At 38.9% G+C, this 20,055-nt stretch overlaps 2 protein-coding genes across 3 annotated transcripts in view; one reads left to right on the forward strand and one right to left on the reverse strand.

Moving 5' to 3' along the window:
- Window positions 1–7,048: 7,048 nt before the first annotated feature.
- tstd3 (thiosulfate sulfurtransferase (rhodanese)-like domain containing 3) lies at window positions 7,049–20,031 on the reverse strand. Of its 2 annotated transcripts, none has more exons than XM_002932142.4 (4): window positions 19,647–20,031; window positions 9,795–9,968; window positions 8,533–8,692; window positions 7,049–7,299 (listed from the first exon to the last, which is right to left on the reverse strand). In XM_002932142.4, the coding sequence occupies exons 1-4, from the start codon at window positions 19,744–19,746 to the stop codon at window positions 7,233–7,235; spliced, it is 501 nt and encodes a 166-aa protein (XP_002932188.1). In that variant the 5' UTR covers window positions 19,747–20,031; the 3' UTR covers window positions 7,049–7,232. The 2 variants fall into 2 exon arrangements, with proteins under 2 accessions (XP_002932188.1, XP_017949672.1); XM_018094183.2 differs by lacking the exon at window positions 19,647–20,031 and adding an exon at window positions 19,486–19,576.
- usp45 (ubiquitin specific peptidase 45) overlaps window positions 19,538–20,055 on the forward strand; it is a 76,070-nt gene continuing 75,552 nt past the window's right edge. Inside the window, exon 1 of the mRNA XM_031901670.1 lies at window positions 19,538–19,621. The gene's annotated coding sequence lies outside the window, so the exon portion shown is untranslated. The remainder of the gene's footprint in view (window positions 19,622–20,055) is intronic.

Genomic DNA, 20,055 nt, shown 5'->3' on the forward strand with positions numbered 1-20,055 from the left:
CTTCCAAGTAAACCCAGAACACACAAATCTATACTGACCTATCTATACACTCACATACATAAACCATATATACCAACATCAATACTAACTGGTTTTAAAACCTAATACTAGGTTTTAGTATTGCAATAGCCTTGGATATTACCCTTTTTCAAGAACTCATCCAGGCAATAACAGAATCTGCCGTCACATCATCACTAGAAAGGGCATTCCACAACCAATGAAAATTCCTTTCCTCCAATCTAAATGGGTGGCCTCTGGTGCGCTGGTTGTTTTTATGGGGAAAAAAAACATCCCCTATCTACATATAATCCCCTCTAATGTACTTGTACAGAGTAATCATGTCCCCTCACAGGCACCTTTTTTCCAGAGAAAACAACCCCAACCTTGACAGTCTAACCTCATAGTTTAAATCTTTAATCCCCTTTACCAGTTTCATGTCTCTGCACTCTCTCCAGCTCATTAATATCCCTCTTAAGGACTGGAGCCCAAAACTGCACTGCATACTCACGGCGAGGCCTTACCAGAGACCTATAAAGAGGCAAAACTACAGTGGAGGAAATAATTATTTGACCCCTCACTGATTTTGTAAGTTTGTCCAATGACAAAGAAATGAAAAGTCTCAGAACAGTATCATTTCAATGGTAGGTTTCTTTTAACAGTGGCAGATAGCACATCAAAAGGAAAATCGAAAAAATAACTTTAAATAAAAGATAGCAACTGATTTGCATTTCATTGAGTGAAATAAGTTTTTGAACCCCTACCAACCATTAAGAGTTCTGGCTCCCACAGAGTGGTTAGACACTTCTACTCAATTAGTCAACCTCATTAAGGACACCTGTCTTAACTAGTCACCTGTATAAAAGACACCTGTCCACAGAATCAATCAATCAATCAAGCAGACTCCAAACTCTCCAACATGGGAAAGACCAAAGAGCTGTCCAAGGATGTTAGAGACAAAATTGTAGACCTGCACAAGGCTGGAATGGGCTACAAAACCATTAGCAAGAAGCTGGGAGAGAAGGTGACAACTGTTGGTGCGATTGTTCGAAAATGGAAGGAGCACAAAATGACCATCAATCGACCTCGCTCTGGGGCTCCACGCAAGATCTCACCTCGTGGGGTGTCAATGATTCTGAGAAAGGTGAAAAAGCATCCTAGAACTACACGGGAGGAGTTAGTTAATGACCTCAAATTAGCAGGGACCACAGTCACCAAGAAAACCATTGGAAACACATTACACCGCAATGGATTAAAATCCTGCAGGGCTCGCAAGGTCCCCCTGCTCAAGAAGGCACATGTGCAGGCCCGTCTGAAGTTTGCCAATGAACACCTGAATGATTCTGTGAGTGACTGGGAGAAGGTGCTGTGGTCTGATGAGACCAAAATAGCTCTTTGGCATTAACTCAACTCGCTGTGTTTGGAGGAAGAAAAATGCTGCCTATGACCCCCAAAACACCGTCCCCACCGTCAAGCATGGGGGTGGAAACATTTTGCTTCAGGGGTGTTTTTCTGCTAAGGGCACAGGACAACTTATTCGCATTAACGGGAAAATGGACGGAGCCATGTATCGTGAAATCCTGAACGACAACCTCTTTCTCTCTGCCAGGAAACTGAAAATGGGTCGTGGATGGGTGTTCCAGCACGACAATGACCCAAAACATACAGCAAAGGCAACAAAGGAGTGGCTCAAGAAGAAGCACATAAAGGTCATGGAGTGGCCTAGTCAGTCTCCGGACCTTAATCCAATAGAAAACCTATGGAGGGAGCTCAAGCTCAGAGTTGCACAGAGACAGCCTCGAAACCTTAGGGATTTAGAGATGATCTGCAAAGAGGAGTGGACCAACATTCCTCCTAAAATGTGCGCAAACTTGGTCATCAATTACAAGAAACGTTTGACCTCTGTGCTTGCAAACAAGGGTTTTTCCACTAAGTATTAAGTCTTTTTTTGTTAGAGGGTTCAAAAACTTATTTCACTCAATGAAATGCAAATCAGTTGCTATCTTTTATTTAAAGTTATTTTTTCGATTTTCCTTTTGATGTGCTATCTGCCACTGTTAAAATAAACCTACCATTGAAATGATACTGTTCTGAGACTTTTCATTTCTTTGTCATTGGACAAACTTACCAAATCAGTGAGGGGTCAAATAATTATTTCCTCCACTGTATGTTTTCATCTGTTGAGTAAATGCCCCCCTTTTTTTTTTTTTTTTTTTTTTTTTATATATATATATATATATATATATATATATATATATATATATGACTGTACTTTATTTGTTTTAGTAGCCACAGAATGACACTACCTAGACTTAGAAAACTTGTTATCTACAAAAAACCCCAGATCCTTCTCCATTCCTTAATTCCCCCAACACACTAGTATTTAGTATATATACAGTGGCTTGCAAAAGTATTTGGCCCCCTTGAACATTTCCACATTTTGTCACATTACAGCCACAAACATTAATCAATTATATTGGAATTCCACGTGAAAGACCAATACAAAGTGGTGTACACGTGAGAAGTGGAACGAAAATCATACATGATTCCAAACATTTTTTTACAAATAAATAACTGCAAAGTGGGGTGTGCGTAATTATTCAGCCCCCTTTGGTCTGAGTGCAGTCAGTTGCCCATAGATATTGCCTGATGAGTGCTAATGACTAAATAGACTGCAGCTGTGTGTAATCTAATGTCAGTACAAATACAGCTGCTCTGTGACGGCCTCTGAGGTTGTCTAAGGGAATATTGGGAGCAACAACACCATGAAGTCCAAAGAACACACCAGACAGGTCAGCGATAAAGTTATTGAGAAATTTAAAGCAGGCTTAGGCTACAAAAAGATTTCCAAAGCCTTGAACATCCCACGGAGCACTGTTCAAGCAATCATTCAGAAATGGAAGGAGTATGGCATAACTGTAAACCTACCAAGACAAGGCCGTCCACCTAAACTCACAGGCCGAACAAGGAGAGCGCTGATCAGAAATGCAGCCAAGAGGCCCATGGTGACTCTGGACGAGCTGCAGAGATCTACAGCTCAGGTGGGGGAATCTGTCCATAGGACAACTATTAGTCGTGCACTGCACAAAGTTGGCCTTTATGGAAGAGTGGCAAGAAGAAAGCCATTGTTAACAGAAAACCATAAGAAGTCCCGTTTGCAGCTTGCCACAAGCCATGTGGGGGACACAGCAAACATGTGGAAGAAGGTGCTCTGGTCAGATGAGACCAAAATGGAACTTTTTGGCCAAAATGTAAAACGCTATGTGTGGCGGAAAACTAACACTGCACATCACTCTGAACACACCATCCTCACTGTCAAATATGGTGGTGGCAGCATCATGCTCTGGGGGTGCTTCTCTTCAGCAGGGACAGGGAAGCTGGTCAGAGTTGATGGGAAGATGGATGGAGCCAAATACAGGGCAATCTTGGAAGAAAACCTCTTGGAGTCTGCAAAAGACTTGAGACTGGGGCGGAGGTTCACCTTCCAGCAGGACAACGACCCTAAACATAAAGCCAGGGCAACAATGGAATGGTTTAAAACAAAACATATCCATGTGTTAGAATAGCCCAGTCAAAGTCCAGATCTAAATCCAATCGAGAATCTGTGGAAAGATCTGAAAACTGCTGTTTACAAATGCTGTCCATCTAATCTGACTGAGCTGGAGCTGTTTTGCAAGGAAGAATGGGCAAGGATTTCAGTCTGTAGATGTGCAAAGCTGGTAGAGACATACTCTAAAAGACTGGCAGCTGTAATTGCAGCAAAAGGTGGTTCTACAAAGTATTGACTCGGGGGGCTGAATAATTACGCACACCCCACTTTGCAGTTATTTATTTGTAAAAAATGTTTGTAATCATGTATGATTTTCCCTCCACTTCTCACATGTACACCACTTTGTATTGGTCTTTCACGTGGAATTTCATTAAAATTGATTCATGTTTGTGGCTGTAATGTGACAAAATGTGGAAAAGTTCAAGGGGGCCGAATACTTTTGCAAGCCACTGTAACTTGCATTTATATTATTTCTACCAAAGTGCATAACTTTGCTCTTGTCAACATTGAACCTCATTTTCCATTTTTCTGCCCAGTTTTCCAATTTTGTCAAATCGCTCTGCAAAGTGGCAGCATCGTGCATGGAATAGTTTTGAGCAATTTTATATCATCAGCAAAAATAGAAACAGTACTTTCTATGTCACCGCCAGGTCATTAATAAACAAATTAAAAAGCAAAGGACCAAGGACTGATCCCTGCAGTACTTCTCTAACAACACTGGTCCAATTAGAAAATGTTCCAATTACCACCACTCTTTGTAATCTATCCTTCAGCCAGTTCTCTATCCAATTACAAATATTATGTTCTAGGCCAATATTCTTCAATTTTATCATTAACTTTCTGTGAGGTACTGTATAAAACGCTTTAGCAAAATCTAAGTAGATGACATCCACTGTCATTCCACCATTGAACTTCCTGCTCACCTTTTTATGAAAGGCGACTAAATTAGTCTGGCAAGATCTGTTACGCATAAAACCATGCTGGCACAAACTTATAGTATTGTGAACTGCAATGTATTCAAGTACCCTATCCCTTATTACCCTTTCCAAAATCTTTCCTACTACTGATGTCAGACTAACAGGCCTATAGTTTTCAGGCTGAGAACAGGATCCCTTTTTAAATAACGGCACCACATTAGCAATTCACCAGTCTCTCAGCACCATACCAGACCTCAATGAATCATGGAAAATTAAGTGAAGAGGTTTGGCAATCACAGAGCTTAGCTTGGTTAATACCCTGAGATGAATACCATCCGGTCCTGGACCTTTGTTTACCTTTACATGTTCAAGTTTCTTTTGAATTTACTCCTGAGTTATCCATGCATCAATAGTTATATTAATAGATTTGGGTCTATTAAAAGGGAAGCCTTCCCACTCCTTCTTGCGTCATTTTTTTTACTATTTATATATTTAAAAAATAATTTTGGATTCTTTTTACTCCTAGCTGCAATACCACATTCCATCTATATTTTAGCTTCCCTTTAGCTTTTTTGCATGCTTTATTTGCTTTCTTGTACGCTTGAACGCTTTAAAAGCACATTTTTTCTTACCAACCTCGACACTAACACTTTTATTCAGCTATAAAGGTTTTGCTTTGTGATGCCTTTCCTTGCTTACAAGAGGAATATACTGATATGTATACTTGATAAGCATTTTCCTTCCGTGTTTAACCCTGTGAAAAGCAGTTGACACATCTAAAATTGAGTGTTTTAGTTACTCCCTTATAGAGCTGTCTCTGCAGCATTATCTCAAAGGAGACCATGTTGTGATCACTGTTCCCTAAATGCTCACCCACACAAATGTTAGCGATGAGTTCAGTATTATTAGATATCACCAGGTCCAAAATAGAATCATTCCTAGTAGGTTCTTGAACTGCCTGATATAAAAAGTTGTAATTTAGCATATTTACAAACCTACTAGCTTTTTCTGTTTCTCAGCTGTTCCACATCAGGTTAATAGAACTGCTGGCAGAGAAACCACCTCTAATTTTAGCACAGAAATGGGTAAAGAAGTCCATAATGCCTCCCAGGATAAGCACACGTGGGGCATTTTGTTGCCTGTGTGTAATCACACTTTCCATGGGTGACTACACCTTTTGCATGGCACCTAACCTGAATTGCCATATGCAAAGAATTTGACCCATGTATTTGCAAGAAAGCACCCTGCATTTTTGCACAAATTGTATAATTCAAATAGCATAGGTATTTAAGGCATTTTATCATCTGTGCACAATTTCAGTTGCGCTATTAGAGCTTATACTCACAAGCGTTTCTTCCTGCCGCTTCCTTGCAGTGGTGTTCTCCTGCGTTCCACTGCAGGGGAAGAAACACATCCAATTCTTTCTTATGGAGCTGTACCAACACAAGTGCATGCTGTGTACCACCTGCGTTCATGTTACATTAACACTTAGTCATAGACTACTATAAGTGATTTAGCATGAAAATGCGTATTGCTACCTCTTTAGCACAGAAATCTCTCTTTCTTCCAGTTTGGCTTCTGATCTTCTGAACAGGTGAAATATGGGGGAGACTTAAGGGCACTGAGACAACTGAAGGTATGCCTGCAGCTTGAGATTAACTCTTTACTAGCCTTTCCTTCTCCTTTAAGAGAACAGCATCTACTCAGGATCTTTCCCCATTGTATATCTGATCAACGTTTTTAGGAAAATAGTTGCTACGCTCTTATATGTTTTAGAAATAATCACATTAAGCCTCAAATTATTTGGAGAATTTGGATTGGGAAGATCACTATTCATTATGAATATATAAGGGGTAGTACAAATTTTCACTTTGTTCCACCAGCTCTCATTTTTTACAGTATAAGCAATGCCTTCATCTCTCTAAGGGCTGTTTATGCAATATTTTTAGAGACCTGCAATGTTCAGATATGGTTCCCTTTAAACAAAGTCAGCATGTCAGCTGTGAGTTTCAGGTGTCTCCTCTCTGAAGAGTTACAATGTGCCATTGTGATTGGATTAGTGGAAGAGTACATATGCTGAGGACTTCCCATACCAGTCAGTTGAACTGAAGAAGCTGCTCGGATGAAAAGTGAAACATCTTCAATGATTACTTAACAAGTCCAGTTGCTTTTGATTTATTTATACTAGATATTTAAAATGTAGTGACGTCACCTCATACCTACCTGCATGTGCCTATCCATTTTAGTATAAAACAAGAATGGCAAAATTTTGTTTGAGTTAGGTGCATGGTGCAAGTACCAGGCCAAGCTGGGCAGGTGCCCTAGGCGACCCAGCTGGCCACCACACTCCCCACTTAGGGAATTAGCTGACCCCCCAGCACATTGATAATGGTAGAGACAAGGGCCCGGACTAGGGGTAAGCAAAAGAAGAGGTATGTGCTTAGTGCCACCAATACGTCATAGGGATGTGCCTCTCCTGCTTACCACTGGTTTTGGCTCTGAATATATCAAATATACTGAAAAATCATTAGTAATTATGGGATAAACCATTTAGCCTTGAGTAAAAAAAAAATAAAAACAAACATTGAGAAAAAAAAGTTTAATCACAAAGTCTCATATACAATATAAAGATATATAACAATTTCCTCCCTTTTAGTCAGTGCATGTCTATCTATAAAGACAGCTTCTCCTTTGAAAAAGCCTATGAAAAAGTTCTAGTCAAGAAAGCCAACATTCAGCAAAACACTGTGTGTAGAAAGAAAACTGTATCAAAGCTTTTTTTCTGGAGTTTCATGTCTTGCCCAGTCCTCAAATCCTCCTGCGTAATGATGTACTCTGAAGAAGGAAGAATACAGTTACAGTTTTTAGCACAGCAAGGTATATGTCCTCTAATAAGGGAAGAATGTGGGTGCTACACTTTTGCACATACATGTCCTGCAAGGTTCTCTCACAATGATTTGTTGGCAGCAGTATCTAAATGATACATGTATGGGACCTGTTATCCATAATGCGCGGAACCTGGTGTTTTTCTGGATAAATGATCTTTCCGTAATTTGGATCACCATACTTTGTCTGCTACAAAATAAATATATATAAAAAGTGCCACAGATCTGATTGGCAGCTCAGCAACCCAGTTCAGAGTGAGAAACTACAGTCCACTGCTAGTCCATAACACATTCAGGTTAATATTTTGGGCTGGATGTTGCCATCAGATCTGTGTTATAATTCTTAGCTTACCATAGTGGGGGTCATTTATCAACACTGAGTAAATTTGCCCATGAGCAGCATGGTAACCAATCAAATTGGTTCATTCATTGTTCCTCCTGCAGCTGGCTGGAAAAAGCCTATCACTGATTGGTTTCTATGGGGTTTTTTCCCCAGTGTTGATAAATGCGCCCCCGTTGTTTTCATGGCTTTGTTATCTCTCACCTGCCCTCCAACCCTTTAAAGGAGAACTAAAGCCTAACTAAACAAGTAGAGCAGTAATGTTGTACATTATGTTTTGGGTTTCTGTACCAGCCGAAGGTGACACAACCTCTTAGCAGGGAAGATTTGTGCTTCCAAAGATGCCCCAGTAACTCCCCATCTTCTTTTCTGCTGCTTTCCTACACATGCTCTGTGCTGCTGTCACTTACTGAGCTTAGGGACCCACTCAAAATATATATATGCATAAATAGAGTATAAATGCAACAGTAAAAAGTTGATTGGTAATTTATTCAGATTCACATTACATGACAGATCTAAAACCAGGGCAATTGCATCAGAATTGAATAATTATCCCTGTAGTATCAGCTTATATGACAGACTACCCTCATTTTCTGCTTTATAATTTGCAACGACCCCCTAAGCTCAGCTTCTCAACAGCTGCTCAGACCACACTGAGCATGTGCACTGTCCTGGACAGTTCCAGGGGTTTAGTTTAGTTCTCCTTTAAAAGAAAAATGAAGCAGATTGGTAGATTAAGATTTAGGAATGCCAACTTACAGTCAAATATACACAACTGCTATAATCATCTTTTTCCTTTGTTTATTCTGTAAACAATAAAAGTGGGTTTAATGTTAAACATACCTCTTGAAACCTAGTGATCCTGCAACATCAACAGCTTTCTTGCTTCTAATTCCAGCAAGACAGGAGAAAATTAAAGTGCTGGTTTTCTCTGGCATTTTCACTTGATATTTTTTTTCGAATGTCAGAGGATCCAACTGCAGTGCTGAAGCCAAATCTCCCACTACAGGAATAGGAAAGGGATTGTACATTTAAAACACATCAAATACAACTACGGGTCTTTTTTAATGAATTGATACACAAATAAATGGATGGTTTTATTCTAGGGTACCCAGAGATGAGATATCCCTTACAAGTATATTGGGAGAAGCAATTGTTACAGTGGTCCAGTAGTGAATAGGACAGTGATGATTTTTATAAAGGATTGGGGTGTACCGAATATACCATTGTCATGCTTCTAGGAACAGTAACATTTATTTACAATGTTTTTTTGGGGGTGGGTGGGGGAAACAACCACTTTAAATACAGTGGGCGTTGCCAACCATTTATTTTTTTTCTTTTATGCTACAGGGTCCCTGCAAAATTATACTTTTTTTTGTATTTACGAGACATAGTAAATTAGTGATGAGCGAAATTTTTCACCAGGTTTCGCCTCAAAAAAAAAACAACAACCATATTCTCCAATGCATTCAAAAAAAATAAATAAATCATGAAGTAAAACAAAAATTGTTCTATGAAAAAATGCCCATTGGCTTCACTGTATTGAAAAGGGATGGATTCGCTCATCACTAATTGCCAATATATTTATGCAGCACTTTAAAGAGTTGAACACAGAGAAATATGGTCAATGTTAAAGGAAAACTTTTACGGGAAAACTCCAGCAGAATTCTGCACTGAAGTCCGTTTTTAAAAAATGAAATTTTGACATGGGGATAGCCATTTCCTAACCTTCCCAGAAAATACCCTGCCATAGACAATACTGAGAACTGCCTCTGCTAAAACACAGTTCACTAAATGATCACCTTGGTGAATAAAACTTGTGTGGGCAGCTTCCTTCTTTTAGTGCTAGTGATAGGTATGTCTGCTAATATGAAAATCATATAGGGTATATCATAAATGAAACCCTTATGAATGTACTGCAATATATAAGATTTGGTTAAAAATAAGTTATATATACATCTACTACAATATGACTGATTCTAAATAGACTTAATAGATATATAGGAAAGGATGATTATATGCATTAATTGTGCTTGCATTTCCCCCTATAATGACATTGTTGCAGAATATTAACTTTTACATTAAATCCCTTGTTTAGTGCTTACTTGGAATGCTTAAAGACCCCTTGATAACACCATATTCTTTCACTTCCCATGGCTCTCGCACATCTATGATAACAACACCTTCTTCCTTTAACAAGTCTTTTAGTTCTTCATATTTGATTGTCTGTGATGGAACACTGGAAAACCCACGGGCCACAGACCGTGCAGAAGAGTGAACTGCAAAGAAACACAATTCATTTATAAAGTTTTATATAAAATATAGATTGTTCCATTACTGCAGGGTAACATTGTAAAAAAAAAATATATATATACAGGTATAGGACCCATTATCCAGAATGCTCGGGACCAAGGGTATTCCGGATAAGGGGTCTTTCCATAATTTGGATCCCCACACCTTAAGTCTACTAAAAAATCAATAAAACATTAAATAAACCCAATAGGATTGTTTTGCATCCAATAAGGATTATTTATATCTTAGTTGGGATCAATTACAAGGTTCTGTTTTATTTCTACATAAAAAAAGAAAATCAGTTTTAAAATTCTGAATTATTTGCTTATAATGGAGTCTATGGGAGACGGACTTTCCGTAATTCGGAGCTTTCTGGATAACAGGTTTCCGGATAAGGGGTCCGATACCTATATATATATATATATATATTATATATATATATATATATATATATATATATATATATATATATATAATATAAAAATATATAAATGTAATTATATATAATACATTCGTACATAGGACCTAATAGTCCTACATTTTCATGTAGAGTATATACTTAACCCTTTTACTGCCAGCCATTTTGGTCAAAGCGGAACTTGTATTGCCAGACAGTTTTTGAACATTTTGCACTGTTTCACTTTAGGGGCCTTTCCTCGGGGGGACTTTTAGTTTACCAAGGAAAACAATATATCGTTTTTTTCAGAACAACCTAAGCTTTCAAAATATGGTAGAATTTTTGTGTAATTCCAATTCTGTAACAAGATATAGGCTTCTAAATGTCTAAAAATGCAAAAAAAATCAAATTTTCCATAATATAATCACACATACTAGAAACAAAAATTATTTTATGCACGAATATACAACTGATTTGGAAAGTCCCATGTCTCCTGAACGTGCCAATACCAAATATATATCGTTTTATGGAGATTTCTCACTTGTATAGGTCAAAAACTCCCAGCAGTACACTACCAAATTCCCAAAGCACTGCTCCAAAAAAACTGCATACTTTGGATTTCAAGGCCAAAATTCCACTAACAGAAGGTTTATCCCAGAAAATTGTACATTTTTGGAAAGAACAGATTCTGGGGAATACAGAATAGGCACAACTGTCTGTCTACTCCAAACTATCAAGTCGCAATGCTTTCCTAAAGTTATTGGTTTTTATCAAAATTTGTGATTTTTTTTAAAAATCGCTTCAAAGCTTCTAGTCTATAGTATCTTATCTCCTACAGGTCATAAAGTAACCAAATAAAACACCCTAAATATGAATGCCTGGGGTCCACTGAACAGTTTGATGCCCAATATGTATAGGTTTACCTAAGTATGTGGCATGTAGGGGCCCCAATGTGAACATACCCCATATGAACTGTCATTTCTGTCATTTCAGCTTCTGCAAAATCAACACATTTACATCATTATATGTGGGATGAAGCTAGTAAAAAGTACGCTCACCCCAGAAAGTCATATATTTTTGGAAAGTACACATTCCCCCGAATCTAAAATGGGTACCCATGTCTTTCTACTCCAAAGTACCAAGCCGCACAGCTTTTCTAAAGTTAGCAATTTTGATGACATTTCCAAAAATCCCCTCAAAGCTTCCAATTTGAAGCATCTTATCTCCCACATAGCATTAGGTACCAAGATAAAACACCCTGAATTTGAACACCAGGGGTCCACTGAACAGTTTGATGCCCAATATGTATAGGTTTACCCAAGTATGTGGCATGTAGGGGCCCGAATGTGAACATACCCCCATATATACTGTCATTTCTGCTTCTGCAAAATCAACACATTTACATCATTATATGTGGGATAAAGCTAGTAAAAAGTATGCTCACCCCAGAAAGTCATATATTTTTGGAAAGTACACATTCCCCCGAATCTAAAATGGGTACCTATGTCTTTCTACTCCAAAGTACCAAGCCGCACAGCTTTTCTAAAGTTAGCAATTTTGATGACATTTCCAAAAATCCCCTCAAAGCTTCCACTTTGAAGCATCTTATCTCCCACATAGCATTAGGTACCAAGATAAAACACCCTGAATTTGAACGCCAGGGGTCCACTAAACAGTTTGATGCCCAATATGTATAGGTTTACCTAAGTATGTGGCATGTAGGGGCCCCAATGTGAACATACCCCCATATGAACTGTCATTTCTGTCATTTCAGCTCCTGCAAAATCAACACATTTACATTATTATATGTGGGATAAAGCTACAAAAAAGTACGCTCACCCCAGAAAGTCATATATTTTTGGAAAGTACACATTCCCCCGAATCTAAAATGGGTACCCATGTCTTTCTACTCCAAAGTACCAAGCCGCACAGCTTTTCTAAAGTTAGCAATTTTGATGACATTTCCAAAAATCCCCTCAAAGCTTCCATTTTGAAGCATCTTATCTCCCACATAGCATTAGGTACCAAGATAAAACACCCTGAATTTGAACGCCAGGGGTCCACTGAACAGTTTGATGCCCAATATGTATAGGTTTACCTAAGTATGTGGCATGTAGGGGCCCCAATGTGAACATACCCCCATATATACTGTCATTTCTGTCATTTCAGCTCCTGCAAAATCAACACATTTACATCATTATATGTGGGATAAAGCTACAAAAAAGTACGCTCACCCCAGAAAGTCATATATTTTTGGAAAGTACACATTCCCCCGAATCTAAAATGGGTACCCATGTCTTTCTACTCCAAAGTACCAAGCCGCACAGCTTTTCTAAAGTTAGCAATTTTGATGACATTTCCAAAAATCCCCTCAAAGCTTCCACTTTGCAGCATCTTATCTCCCACATAGCATTAGGTACCAAGATAAAACACCCTGAATTTGAACACCAGGGGTCCACTGAACAGTTTGATGCCCAATATGTATAGGTTTACCCAAGTATGTGGCATGTAGGGGCCCGAATGTGAACATACCCCCATATATACTGTCATTTCAGCTCATGCAAAATCAACACATTTACATCATTATATGTGGGATAAAGCTACAAAAAAGTACGCTCACCCCAGAAAGTCATATATTTTTGGAAAGTACACATTCCCCCGAATCTAAAATGGGTACCCATGTCTTTCTACTCCAAAGTACCAAGCCGCACAGCTTTTCTAAAGTTAGCAATTTTGATGACATTTCCAAAAATCCCCTCAAAGCTTCCACTTTGCAGCATCTTATCTCCCACATAGTGTTAGGTACCAAGATAAAACACCCTAAATTTGAACGCCAGGGGTCCACTGAACAGTTTGATGCCCAATATGTATAGGTTTACCTAAGTATGTGGCATGTAGGGGCCCCAATGGGAACATACCCCCATATGATCTATCATTTCAGCTCCTGCAAAATCAACACATTTACATCCTTTATGTGGGATAATGCTACAAAAAAAGTACATTCACCCCAGAAAGCCATATATTTTTGGAAAATACACATCCCCCCGAATCTATAATGGGTAAATATTTCTTATTGCTACAAAGTACCAAGCTGTAAAGCTTTCCTAAGTTTGCAGATTTATATGACATTTTCGAAAATCGCATAAAAATGTTGCAATTTGCCGCATTTATCTCTCACAATTTCTTGATAAAGATCAGATAAAGACAAATCACCCCAAAAAGGAACACCGGAGGTCTACTGAACAGTTTGATGCCCAATATGCATAGATATACCAAAGTCTGCGGTATGTACTGAACCCAAAATGAAAATAGCGCATAAGGATTTCTCGCCTGCCAGCTCAGCTTTTGCACACAGAGCCCCCTGTCAGTGTATTATGTGCCAAAACTTCCCCTAACCATACAGTGACCCCCACAAAACCATATATTTTTGGAAAGTACACATTCTGACAAATCCAACAAGGGTAAAGAGTCCTTTCTACACCAAAGTACCAATCTGCAGAGCTTTCCTAAAGTTATTGGTTTTTATGACATTTCAGAAAATCGCCTAAAAATGTTGCAATTTGTCGCATTTATCTCACACAATTTCTTGCGTACAAAGGCAAGTCACCCCAAATAGGAACACCAGAGGCCTACTGAACAGTTTGATGCCCAATATGCATAGATATACCAAAGTCTGCAGTATGTACTGAACCCTAAATGAAAATAGCGCATAAGGATTTCTCGCCTGCCAGCTCAGCTTTTGCACACAGAGCCCCCTGTCAGTGTATTATGTGCCAAAACTTCCCCTAACTATACAGAGACCCCCACAAAACCATATATTTTTGGAAAGTACACATTCTGACAAATCCAACAAAGGTAAAGAGTCCTTTCTACACCAAAGTACCAAGCCGCAAAGCTTTCCTAAAGTTATCGGTTTTTATGACATTTCAGAAAATCGCCTAAAAATGTTGCAATTTGCCGCATTTATCTCACACAATTTCTTGCGTACAAAGGCAAGTCACCCCAAATAGGAACACCAGAGGCCTACTGAACAGTTTGATGCCCAATATGCATAGATATACCAAAGTCTGCGGTATGTACTGAACCCTAAATGAAAATAGCGCATAAGGATTTCTCGCCTGCCAGCTCAGCTTTTGCACACAGAGCCCCCTGTCAGTGTATTATGTGCCAAAACTTCCCCTAACTATACAGATCCCCCACAAAACCATATATTTTTGGAAAGTACACATTCTGACAAATCCAACAAGGGTAAAGAGTCCTTTCTACACCAAAGTACCAATCTGCAGAGCTTTCCTAAAGTTATTGGTTTTTATGACATTTCAGAAAATTGCCTAAAAATGTTGCAATTTGTCACATTTATCTCACACAATTTCTTGCGTACAAAGGCAAATCACCCCCAATAGGAACACCAGAGGCCTACTGAACAGTTTGATGCCCAATATGCATAGATATACCAAAGTCTGCGGTATGAACTGAACCCTAAATGAAAATAGCGCATAAGGATTTCTCGCCTGCCAGCTCAGCTTTTGCACACAGAGCCCCCTGTCAGTGTATTATGTGCCAAAACTTCCCCTAACTATACAGATCCCCCACAAAACCATATATTTTTGGAAAGTACACATTCTGACAAATCCAACAAGGGTAAAGAGTCCTTTCTACACCAAAGTACCAATCTGCAGAGCTTTCCTAAAGTTATTGGTTTTTATGACATTTCAGAAAATTGCCTAAAAATGTTGCAATTTGTCGTATTTATCTCACACAATTTCTTGCGTACAAAGGCAAGTCACCCCAAATAGGAACACCAGAGGCCTACTGAACAGTTTGATGCCCAATATGCATAGATATACCAAAGTCTGCAGTATGTACTGAACCCTAAATGAAAATAGCGCATAAGGATTTCTCGCCTGCCAGCTCAGCTTTTGCACACAGAGCCCCCTGTCAGTGTATTATGTGCCAAAACTTCCCCTAACTATACAGAGACCCCCACAAAACCATATATTTTTGGAAAGTACACATTCTGACAAATCCAACAAGGGTAAAGAGTCCTTTCTACACCAAAGTACCAAGCCGCAAAGCTTTCCTAAAGTTATCGGTTTTTATGAGATTTCAGAAAATCGCCTAAAAATGTTGCAATTTGCCGCATTTATCTCACACAATTTCTTGCGTACAAAGGCAAGTCACCCCAAATAGGAACACCAGAGGCCTACTGAACAGTTTGATGCCCAATATGCATAGATATACCAAAGTCTGCGGTATGTACTGAACCCTAAATGAAAATAGCGCATAAGGATTTCTCGCCTGCCAGCTCAGCTTTTGCACACAGAGCCCCGTCAGTGTATTATGTGCAGTAACCCCCCCCTAACTATACAGTGACCCCCAGAAAACCATATATTTTTGGAAAGTACACATTCTGATGAATTCAAAATAGGTAAAGTTATTTTTGTACACCAAAGTTACACCTGGCAAAGCTACGCTAAAAACAGATCAGGAACACTTATATAGGGATAAAATGTGATAAAACCACAAAAATTGTGCAAATCAGTGAAACAACAAAATAAGTTACATGACAGTGTAATTAGTGGCCAGAATATCTGATCCAATAGTTACGCTGTCAAAATAAACAGTTTTTAGGTAAAAGAAAATAAAAACAAAGTGGTAATATGAAAAAAAAAAAAAAAAAAAAGCAAAACAAAAACCAAAGTGTTTGTGTATACATGTGTGTACATGTGTAAAAGTTGTGTGATAGTGTGTAAGTGTGTATATGAGTGTAAATAAGTGTATAAAAGTGTGAAAAATGAAAAAAAAAAAAAATAAAATAAAAAAATGCTAAAATGTGTGCTGTAAGTGTGTGTAAATGTATGTAAGTGTGTATAAATGTATGTAAATGTGTGTATAAGTGTGTAAAAGTGTGTAAATGCAATAAAAAAAAAAAGTCCTTACCTGTTCCTGAAGACCGATCGCCTCCTTCGTCATTTGGGCCGGCGCTGGGGGAGAGGGAGGAAGCAGGAAGCAGCAGATGCGATGCGATCGCATCTGCTGCTTCCTGGAGGGTCCTGCGAGCGATCGGTTCGCAGGACCCTGATGACAGCCCCCCTGGCACATTGCCCAGGGGGGCTGTCATTGTTAGAAGCCCTCTGCAGCGGCGGCACATGCCGCCGCTGCAGAGGGCAGCGCTTAAACGCCAACGACGTATGAGACACGTCGTTGGCGTTTAAGCCCTTTTACTGCCAGCACGTATGCCATACGTGCTTGGCAGTAAAAGAGTTAAATGGTGTTTAGTAATGGCAGTTTTATTTATTGCAGTGATTTACAGTAATCTATAAAAGTCCAGGCTGTTTGGGACACTGTATATTTATTATATGAATATATGAATATCTTATTACCAGTCCAGACCTGGACTCAGGCATCCCTTTAAGAATGTATCAGCAAGTGTCCCCAACAATAGGGGACAATGTATACCCTGTGTCTGCCAGGATTTTTGCTGCTATCCTAGCATGTTCTGTATTTTACTCAGCTCAGCTAACTGTAATTCTGTAGTCTTTTGCAGACTACTGATATCTTAAAATTCTTATAGCTGGTTTTATGTATTTGTTCCAAATGTTCATCTTTTTTACCTCTGTGTATACTGCCCTGCTTTCGTCGGCTATTTTCTGCACTTACATCACCATACGTGCTAAGGTTGAGAAACCCTTTGAAAACTAATAAGCATACTATGATCATGCAAGAAAATGTATAAGTAGTACATGCTTTCTTACAGACAAGCTGTCCCTGCAGTCAGGAAAGCAGTGAAAAGAACACAAATATATTGCGTTCAATAGCAATTACATTTAAAATAATGGAAATCACTGCAAATGATTAATTGGTCTAGAATGGAATGATATGGAATGATATATATTTTTTTTAATTTATGCAAATACGTCTTCCATTTATGGGTAGACATCCTCCTTAAGGGTTGCAGGTAGATTAACACAGAAAATTCCTGCACCATCACGGTAGGAGACTCCGATTAACACCAAAGGTAGATACCACATAAAGTATACAAAACTTCATTTTGTACCCTCTTATGCAAAGGGGAATTTTGTTTAAAGTTGTTTGTCACTGTCTAAATGATATAAAACACAAATTTACGGGTTGAATTCCTGCTCAAAATAAGTTATGTGCTGTTAGTGCTGCAAAACAAGTGCTACCTAGCCTAAGACAATGATTTTCTCACTTGGCCTGGGCATCAAAAAGTGGACCAGATCTAGCCACCCAAGTCATAGGACATACTGAACGGATCTAATCTTTCACCCCTTTACATTACATTAACATTTATTTATAAAGCGCCAACATATTCCGCAGCGCTGTACAATAAGTGGGTTACATACATTGGACATACAGAGTAACATATAAAGCAATCAGTAACCGATACAAGAGGTGAAGAGGGCCCTGCCCAAAAGAGCTTACAATTTACAATCTACCCCTTCTTATGTAAGTGATAAAGAATAGATCACTGTGGCAGTTACTGGAAGATTTTTAGGCACCTCTTTATTAAAGGGTGAAACTCTTATTTCTCTTTGATACAAATACTCCTAAAAATCCTATACAAGTGGATAAAGTGAGTTTACTGTAATGAAATACGGTCAACTTTATTTTCTACATGTTAACTTTAATATTTATGAAATATGTCCCTGTGTGCCTAAATGCGATACTAATGAGAGAATAATGACTATGTTTACAATCTGTAATGTAAAGGTATAGAACAAGAAGGAATTAAGGCCAGTGCCACCCAGTTGCTAAGACACCTCCCAAAGAACTAGGTCATGTAGTTTGTTTCAATGCGCTATATTCTTAGATCAGTAGACTAGGTACATTTGGGCAGGAGAGCCAGTGAACAACCACTGCTCATATCCCAGTTAGAATGAAAGTCATATGGTGCATCTGAACTACTGAGGTGCTGCCTATTACCAATCTGACTCATGGGTAACAAAAAGCATCAATTTAGGAACCAAGTACGACACATTGATAAGTTCTGGTAACACTTAGCCATGTCATACTCTTTTCTGGAAGAAAATAAAATAAAAAAAACAAGTCCTGTATCACAATAGCTATATGTGGGAATCAGCAGAGACCCTTGCTGCTCTCTATGAATTATTATGCTTGGGTGTGGAGGGTATCAATGCTATATTTAATAAATAGTTTACTTTGCCTTAAGTTCTTATCTCTGTAAATTGCCATAGTATGTAATAATTCTTTCTACACTGGATACTTTTACTCAATTCCTGGTAAGAATCATGCTGTGATAAACTGAACTTTTATCTAAAGACTAACAAGGCTGTTGCCCTAGTGGTCAAATAAAGGAATCTTGAAAAACTGTGATTTTTGCTTACTTTCATGTGCAATAACTTAAACACTTTGCCTTTGCACTGCAAGAGAACACATTCAAAACAATTATTTCTGTTTTTCTAACTCCTCCACTTTCCACTTTCTGACATTTGTTCCTATAGCCCTAAAAGCATCACATACATTTGGAGAATTTACAGGTACACACAAAGGTTAGCGCCTTTGGGAAATAGTATAAACAGATAAAAATACATCAGAATCTATGTTTTTTTTTCCTGCATTCAGCAGAAATGATCAGGCTGGACTGAACAAGCCAACCACATGAGCAAATTCTCAAGCAAATCTTCTCTCAGAGGGCAAGCTCTGCGGTGCAGGGACTCATTGTGCTAGAGCAGCTCTGGGACCACTGATGAACAATACACATGTCAAGGTAAAAATGAAAGCAAATACTTGTGCAACTAGATTTGTGACTGGTTTAAAAATGACAAAGTAGCTTGACATGTACAAAAGAAAAACCTTACAGCCTACCTATGGATCCAAAATTAATTAGAACATTTTTTTTTTTACAAACAACATATTGTATTCTATAGGAGGCCATCTAAAACATACAATTATATCTTTTAGCAGAAAACACTTTCTTCTCTTGCTTGTCCCTTTGTAAGGGAGACATGCCAAGGTCTTTATTGAATGCGGGCGCTAAGCCTGGGCTGCTCCTGCCTGACCTTGATCCTACGGATTGCTAGCAGGTACATCTAGCAGCGCCCACTGCTATTATAAGGCTGCACCTTGTTCTGATATTGTGCTGCAAACAAAGAAGCAAAGCCAAGACATTCCGCTCTTAGGGACACACAACGGCATCATGACGAGACCACAGGTTCTCTCATTCCAGCAGGAAGCTCAGGGGACAGAGAAGGTCACTGGGTAATGTAATGTTTGTAAGCCTCACCCCGGTTGGTGTTGTACCCCCGGTAGGCAGCAGTGCAACTGTTCCGCAGCCCATACAGGGGCCTCACAGACAGACAGATCCTACTAAGCAAGACAGACATCACCGAAGATTCCTCTACTCCTCCTTTCTACGTATTAGCGAACTACAAGAGCGGAAACTTATTAAAGCTTCCCCCTCCCACACCGGGAGACTCCCCGGAAATTAACGTGAGGGCTGGCAAGCAGGCACTCCTGAAATGGTACTGCGTAGCCTGTACTATATGTAACTAATAAAGGGTTGACGTTTTCATTTTCAATAAATTGGTTACATTGATATTGTATTGGCACGCCCAGGCAAATGCATGGGTATTACATTTTATCACTGGCTCCCTTATACTAATACGAATAGCAAGTAACTACAGTAGCGCCAC

This window comes from Xenopus tropicalis, chromosome 5 (genome assembly GCF_000004195.4).
Source record: "Xenopus tropicalis strain Nigerian chromosome 5, UCB_Xtro_10.0, whole genome shotgun sequence".
NCBI classification, from domain to species: Eukaryota; Metazoa; Chordata; class Amphibia; order Anura; family Pipidae; genus Xenopus; species Xenopus tropicalis.

Bases quoted from the DNA above. Each gene is read 5' to 3' on its own strand.
- tstd3 (XM_002932142.4), bottom strand. From the start codon at position 19,746: ATGTCTGTCTTGCTTAGTAGGATCTGTCTGTCTGTGAGGCCCCTGTAT. The intron at 9,969-19,646 runs GTGAGGCTTACA...GTTTCTTTGCAG, and splicing joins GGGGTACAACACCAACCGGG to TTCACTCTTCTGCACGGTCT. The intron at 8,693-9,794 runs GTAAGCACTAAA...CTATTCCTGTAG, and splicing joins GGGGTCTTTAAGCATTCCAA to TGGGAGATTTGGCTTCAGCA.